The following is a 12,953-nucleotide window of genomic DNA, read 5'->3' as shown; positions in this document are numbered from 1 at the left end:
GTTTTTATTTTAAACAATCAAAACATTTTACTGCTGTTAACATTTCTTTTCTTTCTTTCTTTTTTTTTTTTTTTTTTGCAATAAGCCGGTCACTTCATATTATAATTTAAAATCAAAAGGAATGAGAAAGATAGAGATGATTAGATTAGAGCTTTCATATCAGATAATAATGGCCGGATGTAAATTTTTCAAATATCAAAATCTATTTGTTTAACAAATCAAGTAAGGACAATATCACTCAATGTGCAGAAAACCAATGCAAAACTTCTCATGAAAAATTTACAGAACACAAAAAATATATATATCTAATGTTGAAGATGCATTAGTTGAAGACAAAAACTCTTGTAGAATGATTTTTTATTTGTCATTTATAAGTTTTGGCTTTCATCACTACATCCTAACTTGGGATAGTCTGCACCAGTTCAGAGCAGCAGACATTGAGCTGATTTGAAATGAGTTACCATCAAATCAAATTTGCAACATGATGATGCAGAAGAGTTCAATCCAGCAGACGACAGCTTACTGCAGCCTTTCATATCTTGCTACAAACAAAATTTTCTATCTCCCTTTCCAATTTTTTAAAAACAGGTTTTTTTTTGTTTTTTTTTTTACCAAATATGGGCATCATACAGCAGAATATTTACTGATACTTATTTACCAACATGATGCACTTGGAGCAATTTTTTAATCAGTGAACTACCCAGTAAACTCAGCTTTAATGACATATATATTTAACTTGTAATGTTGCTATTCTTACATGTTTTGCACATTTATTCACAATTTGTACAGAAATATTTAAAAACAGAAATTCAATTTGTTTTAGCAAGTGTCCTTAAGCACAGACAGAATGTCTTCCATGAAAAAAAAGAGGCTTTTATTTTTTCCTTTATAAGTAAAGAGTATTTAGAAAGCTAAAGGTGCCCTAAGAATACAGATATTGGGACCATGATCACGCCAGTGTCTGACTGACTGCGTAAAGTACAACCCAAAGAATATACCAACAATCCTGACACATGAATCTCCTAACTTTCATGTTGGCTCAAATGTGGCAAAAGTTTTCAAACTAAATGTCAAATAAACACATGCTTTTAATCTCAATTTCACATCTGGAAAACAAATTCTGCAACCTTTTGAAAAACAGTGTCATGATACTAAAACAATATTATGTTAGCTAAGCATGCAAACTTCTGTAAATTCCCATATTAAAACATCTATTCCCCTCTCAGTTTTTATTTCATCTTGACTCGAGAAATTGAATCTTGACAGATTCTTAGGATATTTACAGTCACTAATTCCAGCCGTAATATTAACTTCCTATGTTAATTTGAGATCCTTCAGTCTTTAAATCTGAGAAAGTCCCAAACAATCAATAACATGCACCACTGTCACCAAGTCACGTAGCATTCATACACTCTCTCAACATATGTACAGCAGCCTGGTTTATGCTAAGTAATTTCTGGTGAAGAAATTTAAAACTCATTATTTTGGCAGCTTAAATTGGCCACAATTTTTGAAAGCTCAAGATGCATTGCATTACATACACAATCTCCTTTTCTACTTAAGTCCTCTGTTAGCTTCTCTTAAACTCCCAATAATTATTTACATTTACTGTGTTCCCTGTACTCTGCAGCCAAGGGAGACCTAGCTAACAAAGGTCTCTCTTTCTTCCTCCTATCTTTCTCCCTTCCCATTACTATCTTCCCTCCTATCTCTTTCTCTCTCTCCCTCCTAACTCTCTCTCTTTCTCTCTGACCACACTACAAAAATGGTAAAACAAATAAAACTAAAAAAAAAAATGAATAAAATTAAAAAAATAAATTGATGTATCATTGTAGAGTGCATGAAAAGTGGTATTGGATTTCTCGAGCCAATCCATAATTGGTTTCCTTGCATTAACTGCGCCATGAGAAATCTCCCCGGCAGACAACTGATCCTGTAATTAACTGGGAAAGTCCAAAAAATTGCTAACACAGATCCTGTAATCAGTTGGATAAATCTGGACAATGGCTAATATAGGATCACCATAAAATCAGGGAAATCTAGACAGACTCAGGGAAGTCCAGACAATCAGTTAACACTAAGCTAACATAGATCCTGTAATCACTCAGGGAAGTCCAGACAATCAGTTAACATTAAGCTAACATGGATCCTGTAATCACTCAGGGAAGTCCAGACAATCAGTTAACACTAAGCTAACGTGGATCCTGTAATCACTCAGGGAAGTCCAGACAATCAGTTAACACTAAGCTAATGGGGATCCTGTAATTACTCAGGGAAGTCCAGACAATCAGTTAACACTAAGCTAACGTGGATCCTGCAATCATCTCAGGAAATCCAGAAAATCAGTTAACACTAAGCAAACGTGGATCTTGTCATTTATCAGGAAAATCCAGACAACTGGCTGATACAGATTCCTGATCATTTGAGAATGGATGGACCATCTGCTCAAATGGATTCGTAATCAATCAGGAAACCAGACAATCTGTAAACATGGTTCCCATTACAATTGGGAAATTGCAGACTATCTGCCAACACTGATCCTTGTAGCCGAATGGGAAACTCCATGCAATCCGCTATCACCAATTCCTTATCAGTGAGAAGTGTTAATTGCTTAACACATATTCCTTATCAATCAAGGGTGCATGCAAAACACTAAGGTGGACCAAATAATAAATCTGGCATATGGCAATGTGGAACAGCAAGTTTTCAAGTTTTATCATTCACTCAGACCACATTTGGTGGAATGCATGTGTGAGGCACAAAACATATTTTACAATAAGCATTGTTCAATTACAACAGAGGTATGTGTACATAAAAGACACATGTTTTTAAAAGTGTTTTTGCACAAGCATTACCTTATTCACCCCACCCCCTTCTTTCCATTACTGATACATAGAAACTATCTATGGTTATCTTAAAATCACAAATAACCACTTTTGTCTTCAATTACCATGGCTCAGTTTAATACAGATCTTCTTATTCAAATATCTTCAATGAGCGTACAGGTCAATTTTGATCTCAACATGCACATTAAACATTGATACAATCACACCCTATTCCAGTAAAGTTGGTTAGAAAGTAAGTGTATATATAGTTAAAACTTAGACACAAAATGTACAAGTGTAAAACTTCCCAAATCTGAGGCATGTTGGAATATATATATGTTGTAAGAGGTGACTAAATTGGGTGGTCCTTTGGATGAGACCACAAACACCAAGGTCCCGTGTCACAGCAGGCGTCGCACAATAAAGATTCCTCCCTGCTCAAAGGCTGTAAATGCCAAGCATAGGCCGAAATTTTGCAGCCCTTCACCAGCAATGATGACGTTTCCATGTGAGTGAAAAATTCTCCAGCGGGACATTAAACAATAGACAACAACCAACCAACATTTTTTTATTGATAGCAAGCAGCAGGCCACATCCTCTGGTCGTTATTGTAAACAATTAATAATTCATATTTCCAGCTGATAGCTTCCTCTCCTGCAGCTGTCAAAAGAAGTGACAAGTCCAATATTGCACAGTCTCCCAATATTCTCCTCTCTGCACTCACAATGGACCATAAAAAAGCAGTGAAGAACAATTCTAAATTAGTACTCATTATTCTCTCTCACACTCTTTCTCTCTCTCTCTCTTTCTCTGTGTGTGCTCTAATTTTCACTGTGATTATAATATGTGCAACTCATCAGTCCAAACACTAGCAACAAACTACCATCTAAATCAGTTTAGAAAACAGCATCTCATAAAACTAAAATGATAATGTTTATAAATCATCTACACATATCACTTATCTACCCCATCCTTTTTGCCCCACCCCTCCCCAGCCACTATCAGCTTATCCTCCCCTATGACCCCTCTATATATCATTTGTATTAAAAGACAGACAAATTCCTATCCTTATTGCCATGATTCAGTCCTCCGGTGCCTTCTGGTGTAAATTTACCTCCAATAATGCACCAATTTAACGGGCTATGAACAATGAAAGCACTGGTGTTTGAAAAAAAGTTGCTATTTTTCTGTACAGCTCAAATTGTATGTCAACAGAAAGACTATATGAAAGCAGATAAGATGTCTTAAATTGAAACATAAAGCCACACAATGACACCAGGTATAAGTAAGGGGATGATGTTGTTTTATACCTCAGGTAAACTATCTGAATGGCTACGGAGATAAAAACATAGTCCACGGCCCATGAACATTTGAGTCATATGTTATTGTCGTGATAAGGAGACATCATGTCAGAATGACAGAATGAAAAAGTAGACATATTGTTTGCATATACCGTATACACAAGTCACAAGCCCTTTTTTCCCAAATGATGAATACATCTAAACAAGCCAGAAATCCGATACATTAAAATTGGATACTGCACTTTAGTGATAAATGTGGTAACAATTAAAATTTCTAAAGTACAACCCTAATTCACTTCATTCAATAATTTTCACATCTATTGGAATGGGTTTACCATTACAAAGACGAACAATGTTTGTACTCAGTTTGACAGAGACTAGATGTAGATTAACAGTGTAACTAAACTGTCTGTACTGTAGACTGACTAGATGTAGATTAACAGTGTAACTAAACTGTCTGTACTGTAGTCTGACTAGATGTAGATTAACAGTGTAACTAATCTGTCTGTACTGTAGACTGACTAGATGTAGACTAACAGTGTAGCTAAACTGTCTGTACTGTAGACTGACTAGATGTAGATTAACAGTGTAACTAAACTGTCTGTACTGTAGACTGACTAGATGTAGATTAACAGTGTAACTAATCGGTCTGTACTGTAGACTGACTAGATGTAGATTAACAGTGTAACTAAACTGTCTGTACTGTAGACTGACTAGATGTAGATTAACAGTGTAACTAAACTGTCTGTACTGTAGACTGACTAGATGTAGATTAACAGTGTAGCTAATCGGTCTGTACTGTAGACTGACTAGATGTAGATTAACAGTGTAGCTAATCGGTCTGTACTGTAGACTGACTAGATGTAGATTAACAGTGTAGCTAATCGGTCTGTACTGTAGACTGACTAGATGTAGATTAACAGTGTAACTAAACTGTCTGTACTGTAGACTGACTAGATGTAGATTAACAGTGTAACTAATCGGTCTGTACTGTAGTCTGACTAAATGTAGATTAACAGTGTAGCTAATCTGTCTATACTGTAGACTGACTAGATGTAGATTAACAGTGTAACTAATCTGTCTGTACTGTAGACTGACTAGATGTAGACTAACAGTGTAGCTAAACTGTCTGTACTGTAGACTGACTAGATGTAGATTAACAGTGTAACTAAACTGTCTGTACTGTAGACTGACTAGATGTAGATTAACAGTGTAACTAATCGGTCTGTACTGTAGACTGACTAGATGTAGATTAACAGTGTAACTAAACTGTCTGTACTGTAGACTGACTAGATGTAGATTAACAGTGTAACTAAACTGTCTGTACTGTAGACTGACTAGATGTAGATTAACAGTGTAGCTAATCGGTCTGTACTGTAGACTGACTAGATGTAGATTAACAGTGTAGCTAATCGGTCTGTACTGTAGACTGACTAGATGTAGATTAACAGTGTAGCTAATCGGTCTGTACTGTAGACTGACTAGATGTAGATTAACAGTGTAACTAAACTGTCTGTACTGTAGACTGACTAGATGTAGATTAACAGTGTAGCTAATCTGTCTGTACTGTAGACTGACTAAATGTAGATTAACAGTGTAACTATTCTGTCTGTACTGTAGACTGACTAAATGTAGACTAACAGTGTTGCTAATCGGTCTGTACTGTAGACTGACTAGATGTAGATTAACAGTGTAGCTAATCGGTCTGTACTGTAGACTGACTAGATGTAGATTAACAGTGTAGCTAATCTGTCTGTACTGTAGACTGACTAGATGTAGATTAACAGTGTAGCTAATCTGTCTGTACTGTAGTCTGACTAGATGTAGATTAACAGTGTAACTATTCTGTCTGTACTGTAGACTGACTAGATGTAGATTAACAGTGTAGCTAATCTGTCTGTACTGTAGTCTGACTAGATGTAGATTAACAGTGTAGCTAAACTGTCTGTACTGTAGACTGACTAGATGTAGATTAACAGTGTAGCTAATCTGTCTGTACTGTAGTCTGACTAGATGTAGATTAACAGTGTAGCTAAACTGTCTGTACTGTAGACTGACTAGATGTAGATTAACAGTGTAACTAATCGGTCTGTACTGTAGACTGACAAGATGTTCTTCAGATTAACAGAGTAACTAATCTGACTGTAGACTGACTAGATGTTCTTTAGACTAACAGTGTAACTAATCTGTCTGTACTGCAGTCTGACTAGATATTATTTGCTATCATAGACTACATGATTACAGTTTATCTGATTATTTATAGTTCAGAATAACAATGATTTCACTGTAACAGTCTTTGATAAAGTCTTGACTAATTTGTCTGTTTTACTACCTCCTCTGAATGTCAGCAGGAAGTACCAGTTCTGTATACAGAGCATATACTGTAGCTGCAACTTTCCCCTGATCATAGATAATGTGTTTTATATGCTGTATTCTATAAATGTCACCACATCATGGATTTCCTTCTGCAAATACAGATCTTTTAACACTTTTGCAGTTCCATACACTTAGATATTTAAATGAAAGCAAATGTTGACCAAAAAGGAAACTTCGAAAATTCAAATCCCTTAACAACCAAACATTACAGGTATATTCTAATATTTGGGAGGACGTTGAATAAAAATTATTTATAATGATGTACCTGCTAATAATTTCATAATACCAATCTTACTCTTTACTCGATAGTCTCATTTCCATGGTGACGACCACACAGACACAGACCCCAGGAGGGACCTGGGACTTTGACACACAAGTGATCTCCCAAGTAGAGGTGGTTTATCATTTTTATAACCCTGTGACATGCCCTATAATCCTATATTGATCCTGTGAACAGCTGGCTACACTGGGATCCAGCTGGGATTTAATGCTATAATCCTTTGATCCTTCCCACACCATATCAACTCTGATCCCCCTGGCCTTCCCACTGTATTGACACCACAATAACACAGGGAATAAAATGCCAGCCAAAATAAATAAACCTCTGATAAATTCACCAAAAATAAACAACAACAGGTTTTTTACTTTATCTCTTATGGCCGTAACAACAAATCCATAACATAGTACTCTAGTACCATAATTGTTCCAATAAACAAAACTGGTTCACTATTTGCACTGTAAATTTATATACCAAATGCTCTGACAAGTCCATATCATAGTACACTGGTACCATAATCGTTCCAATAAACAAACCAGGTTCAACACTAGTACCATGATTGTTGTAATACACACACCATTAGACAAATGTACCATCTCGAATTCACGAGTCCTTCGTCTGATACAATAATACTATTCCTTTCAACGTCACGCACAGAGTATAACAGACTGATAGACCCCCCCCCCCCCCCCCCCCTCCTCTCGATCAACAAGAATACATAAGTATTTAGACACCTATTTAAATAGGATGAATACTAAAACCATATCAAATTCTAAAATCTTATTAAGATCTAAAGCGAGTCAATTTCCCCTGGCTTATGTGCATTAAAAGTTACTGAATTTCATAACTTACACATTTACATTCATTCTACTGCTGATTTCATTGCTTTTGTTCAGATGACAGACAAACAGAAACTTAGCTGTCTGGATTGTGGACAGATAGACAGACGGCTATCATAAACAGACATACAGAAACTTAGCTGTCTGGATTGTGGACAGACAGACGGCTATCATAAACAGACAGACAAACAGAAACTTAGCTGTCTGGATTGTGGACAGATAGACGGCTATCATAAACAGACAGACAAACAGAAACTTAGCTGTCTGGATTGTGAACAGATAGACGGCTATCATAAACAGACATACAGAAACTTAGCTGTCTGGATTGTGGACAGATAGACGGCTATCATAAACAGACAGACAGAACACAGCTATACAAACACAATTACATACTGATAGTTCCGGGCAATCTGACCAAAAACCATAATCGATTATCGGTAATAATCGGACACAGGTAATCGATTAATAATTGATTATAATCGGAATTGTCATTTTAAGTGGGGTTTTCCCCTCATCATAGATATAAGAATTATTATACATATGGAAACAATATTAGAGTTCTTCTTTCTTTCTTTTGTTCACAGGTTAATAAATAAGAATTTCAATATATCAAGTAATTGAATTTATCTATAATCACAATATCTCAAAGATATCAGAGATAGACTCCTCTATCTGACTGTTGAATGTCATTGTTGTTAACATCCTTCACTTCTCCTGCCATTTTGTTTGCTTGTTTTTTTAAATCGGGTTTCACATACAGAAAATGAAATCTGAACAAAATTGAAGTGATTTCTGGATTATTTTTTTGGTCAACGTTGTTGGCGACTTTTATTCTGTAATCAATTAGTAGCATCTCTGAACAAAATGACAATCAATCATCAGCACCAATCATTTCATCCCTACATACTGCTGTTAAGAACAGACAGAAAAACAGACAAACAGATGTCAAGACAGACAGTTGTTATGAACGCACATTTAAACTTACCCTCCGGACGACCAGTGTCCCATCATCATTGTCACGGTTACGTGCATTCTCGCTGACTTTATTGCCCTGGCTTTGATTGGAGTGTGAAGATGAGGAAATGTCTGCAAAATCAAAAATCCCAAACGTAATTTTACAGACATAAAACTTCATCTTGTGCTTGAAAACTTATACCAACAAGGAGGACAATAGGTCCTGCCAGAAAAAAAGATTTGCAGGACCCCTACATTTATAGCAGGTCCCTTACATTTATAGCAGTACTTAAACATTTATAGCAGTACCTATACATTTATAGCAGTACTTTTACATTTATAGCAGTACCTATACATTTATAGCAGTACTTTTACATTTATAGCAGTACCTATACATTTATAGCAGTACTTATACATTTATAGCAGTATCTATACATTTATAGCAGTACTTATACATTTATAGCAGTACTTATACATTTATAGCAGTATCTATACATTTATAGCATATCCCATACATTTGTAGCAGTACCTATACATTTATAGCAGTACCTATACATTTATAGCAGTATCTATACATTTATAGCAGTACCTATACATTTGTAGCAGTACTTATACATTTATAGCAGTACCTATACATTTAGAGCAGTACCTATACATTTATAGCAGTATCTATACATTTATAGCATATCCCATACATTTGTAGCAGTACCTATACATTTATAGCAGTACCTATACATTTATAGCAGTACCTATACATTTATAGCAGTACCTATACATTTGTAGCATATCCCATACATTTGTAGCAGTACCTATACATTTATAGCAGTATCTATACATTTATAGCAGTATCTATACATTTATAGCAGTACTTATACATTTATAGCAGTACTTATACATTTAGAGCAGTACTTATACATTTATAGCAGTACTTATACATTTATAGCAGTACTTATACATTTATAGCAGTACCTATACATTTATAGCAGTACCTATACATTTGTAGCAGTACTTATACATTTATAGCAGTACCTATACATTTATAGCATATCCCATACATTTGTAGCAGTACCTATACATTTATAGCAGTACCTATACATTTATAGCAGTATCTATACATTTATAGCATATCCCATACATTTGTAGCAGTACCTATACATTTATAGCAGTATCTATACATTTATAGCAGTATCTATACATTTATAGCAGTACTTATACATTTGTAGCAGTACTTATACATTTATAGCAGTATCTATACATTTATAGCAGTATCTATACATTTATAGCAGTATCTATACATTTATAGCAGTATCTATACATTTATAGCAGTATCTATACATTTATAGCAGTACTTATACATTTGTAGCAGTACTTATACATTTATAGCAGTATCTATACATTTATAGCAGTATCTATACATTTGTAGCAGTACCTATACATTTGTAGCAGTACCTATACATTTATAGAAGTACTTATACATTTGTAGCAGTACCTATACATTTATAGCAGTACCTATACATTTATAGAAGTACTTATACATTTGTAGCAGTACTTATACATTTATAGCAGTACTTATACATTTATAGCAGTACCTATACATTTATAGAAGTACTTATACATTTGTAGCAGTACCTATACATTTGTAGCAGTACCTATACATTTATAGAAGTACTTATACATTTGTAGCAGTACCTATACATTTATAGCAGTACCTATACATTTATAGAAGTACTTATACATTTGTAGCAGTACTTATACATTTATAGCAGTACTTATACATTTATAGCAGTACCTATACATTTATAGAAGTACTTATACATTTGTAGCAGTACCTATACATTTATAGCAGTATCTATACATTTGTAGCAGTACCTATACATTTATAGCAGTATCTATACATTTGTAGCAGTACCTATACATTTATAGCAGTACTTATACATTTATAGCAGTACTTTTACATTTATAGCAGTACCTATACATTTGTAGCAGTACTTATACATTTATAGCAGTACTTTTACATTTATAGCAGTACCTATACATTTGTAGCAGTACTTATACATTTATAGCAGTATCTATACATTTGTAGCAGTACTTATACATTTATAGCAGTACTTTTACATTTATAGCAGTACCTATACATTTGTAGCAGTACTTTTACATTTATAGCAGTACCTATACATTTGTAGCAGTACTTATACATTTATAGCAGTACTTATACATTTATAGCAGTATCTATACATTTGTAGCAGTATCTATACATTTATAGCAGTATCTATACATTTATAGCAGTATCTATACATTTATAGCAGTACTTATACATTTATAGCAGTACTTTTACATTTATAGCAGTACCTATACATTTGTAGCAGTACCTATACATTTATAGCAGTACTTATACATTTAAAGCAGGACCCACAAAAAACCTCTATAACTTATGAATTACCATATTTTGCCAAATACAATATGCACTTTTATAGCACATTATATATATATAATTCACTTATAGTAGGACCCCTTCATTTATAAAAGGACCTATATATTTATAGCAGGACCCACAAAAAACCCTTTAACTTATGAAATACCGTATTTCGTCAAATATAAAACACACTCCCCCCCCAAGAATATTTTGGTGTGAGAAAGGGGTGCGTATTACATACATGTACCATAATAGGTTTTTGACCATTTTTTTCCAGGTAGAACTTTGTAGTTTATAAGTAATGTTTCACTCGAAGACAGCCTTCAGTTCATAAATACTGTACTCTCTTTCACAATCATATACATAAAAGCAAAACACTGACCTCAAGAAAATTACTACAAAAACATATAATTGTAGAAAATGTGACATTTAATACAATATGTAAATAATTAAATAATTATAAAACAGCCAAATTAAAATCTATTACATATGAATATTCTTCACCTCATATGCAACCATTCTGGCATGTGTACATAATGCCTTGTCATGTGCTAAAATAAATGAATTTGCCACTAAAAAGTTATTTACTCTAAGGTTTATGAATATCTTTTAAAGAAATGTTAATGTAAAAACTTTGAAATAACTTTTCATGAGCAGAAGAATTAAAGAGACGACAACCAGTACCTTTTACAAAGCCATTGTTGTATACACTGCACTTGTCATTTGATTTTGTCAGAAGGGTACAGAAATACCTATTATTTTTTTCCCCACACATTTTATAAGTGAAAAAAATCATGCAGATTAAATTAACGTGCTGTCCGATTTCCGTGATTCCGCATACACTATTACATTTTCTTTTGCCTTAAATGACTGGTATGGATACATCAGATACCCATCTTTATGCAACAAAATTTCAATAGTGCAGAATGTACAAAGTCGGGGTTTTTTAAGGTCTTGATTTCAAGGGCCTTTCCATTTGGGAAAAATAGCGACATTTGCTTGAAACCGGGAAAAATGTTCTATGGATAAAAGGAGAAAACCAAACCAGTGCATTAAGGAATAATTAGACTCCTTATGACTTTCAATTTCATCAAAACTTACCTCATCTAAATAAGCAGAGGCTAAAAAAATTAGGTTTATACTAAAGAATTTTGAAGTAAAAATTGTAATATGTTGACCTTTTTGGGGAATTTCAAAGCAAACATTGGGGAAAAATACCTGCTTTTTAGTATTGGGAATGGGGCCTTATTTCGGCCCCCTACATACAGACCCTAAAAAAATCCCTAAAAGTCCTCAAAAATATATAGCTGTGCGGTTTGCAAATTCTTATTCTTCATTTAGAACCCATTATTTCCGCAAAAATATTCAGTGAAAATTACTGCAAAGTATAAATTTAAGATTACTACTAGGTCAAAATTTTTGAGGCATATCATGCACATGAAGTACGTTTTATCCCCAATTTTCAAGGCTTAGCCCAAAATGGGTATGATAAGATAAGATAAGTTTATTCCAATTCTGGTATGTGTGTGTTGCATATTATATTCAGAAAATTATGGTACATCAAATAAACATGTTATTTTATCAATACATATTCTCTTTCAAAAACCAGCCAAGACCAGTCCTTTCTCCACTGCAGCTTTTCTTTTTCATACGCCTGTCTCTTATCCCACTCGTTATCCTAAATATACATATTTTTATAAATATATTCAATTTCATTTATTTATTTTACAATACGCAACCTAGAAAAATGTGCTTGTGTCCAGTGAATGCAAAAGCTATCAAGCTTTTACTGTACTGCAATCCCGTTATAAACTTTTGTTGAAGACTGCAACTACAATTACTGCCCACAGACTGCAAGGTTTACAAACAGACAGACAGACACTTACCAGTATGGATGACCATGGAAGACAGAGTTTCTAATGTGTCATGGTTAAAACCCCCTGTTGGACTGAAACAGAAAATCCGAAC

The 12,953-nt window shown here is 34.1% G+C and overlaps 1 protein-coding gene across 12 annotated transcripts in view; it reads right to left on the bottom strand.

Moving 5' to 3' along the window:
• LOC125657510 (mitogen-activated protein kinase kinase kinase kinase 4-like) overlaps positions 1 to 12,953 on the bottom strand; it is a 79,509-nt gene that overhangs the window by 35,523 nt on the left and 31,033 nt on the right. For 7 of the 12 annotated variants that reach the window (XM_056150319.1, XM_056150326.1, XM_056150323.1 and 4 more), the window contains 2 exons: positions 12,872 to 12,933; positions 8,592 to 8,704 (listed from right to left, as the gene is read on the bottom strand). In XM_056150319.1, coding sequence (XP_056006294.1) covers positions 8,592 to 8,704; positions 12,872 to 12,933 — 175 coding nt within the window. The remainder of the gene's footprint in view (positions 1 to 8,591; positions 8,705 to 12,871; positions 12,934 to 12,953) is intronic. The other 5 variants (XM_056150327.1, XM_056150330.1, XM_056150320.1 and 2 more) reach the window with 1 other exon arrangement.

The sequence above is a fragment of the Ostrea edulis genome, chromosome 9 (genome assembly GCF_947568905.1).
Source record: "Ostrea edulis chromosome 9, xbOstEdul1.1, whole genome shotgun sequence".
Classification (NCBI taxonomy): domain Eukaryota; kingdom Metazoa; phylum Mollusca; class Bivalvia; order Ostreida; family Ostreidae; genus Ostrea; species Ostrea edulis.
Note: the sequence above shows the minus strand (reverse complement) of the source record. Positions and strands in the feature narration are given on the sequence as shown.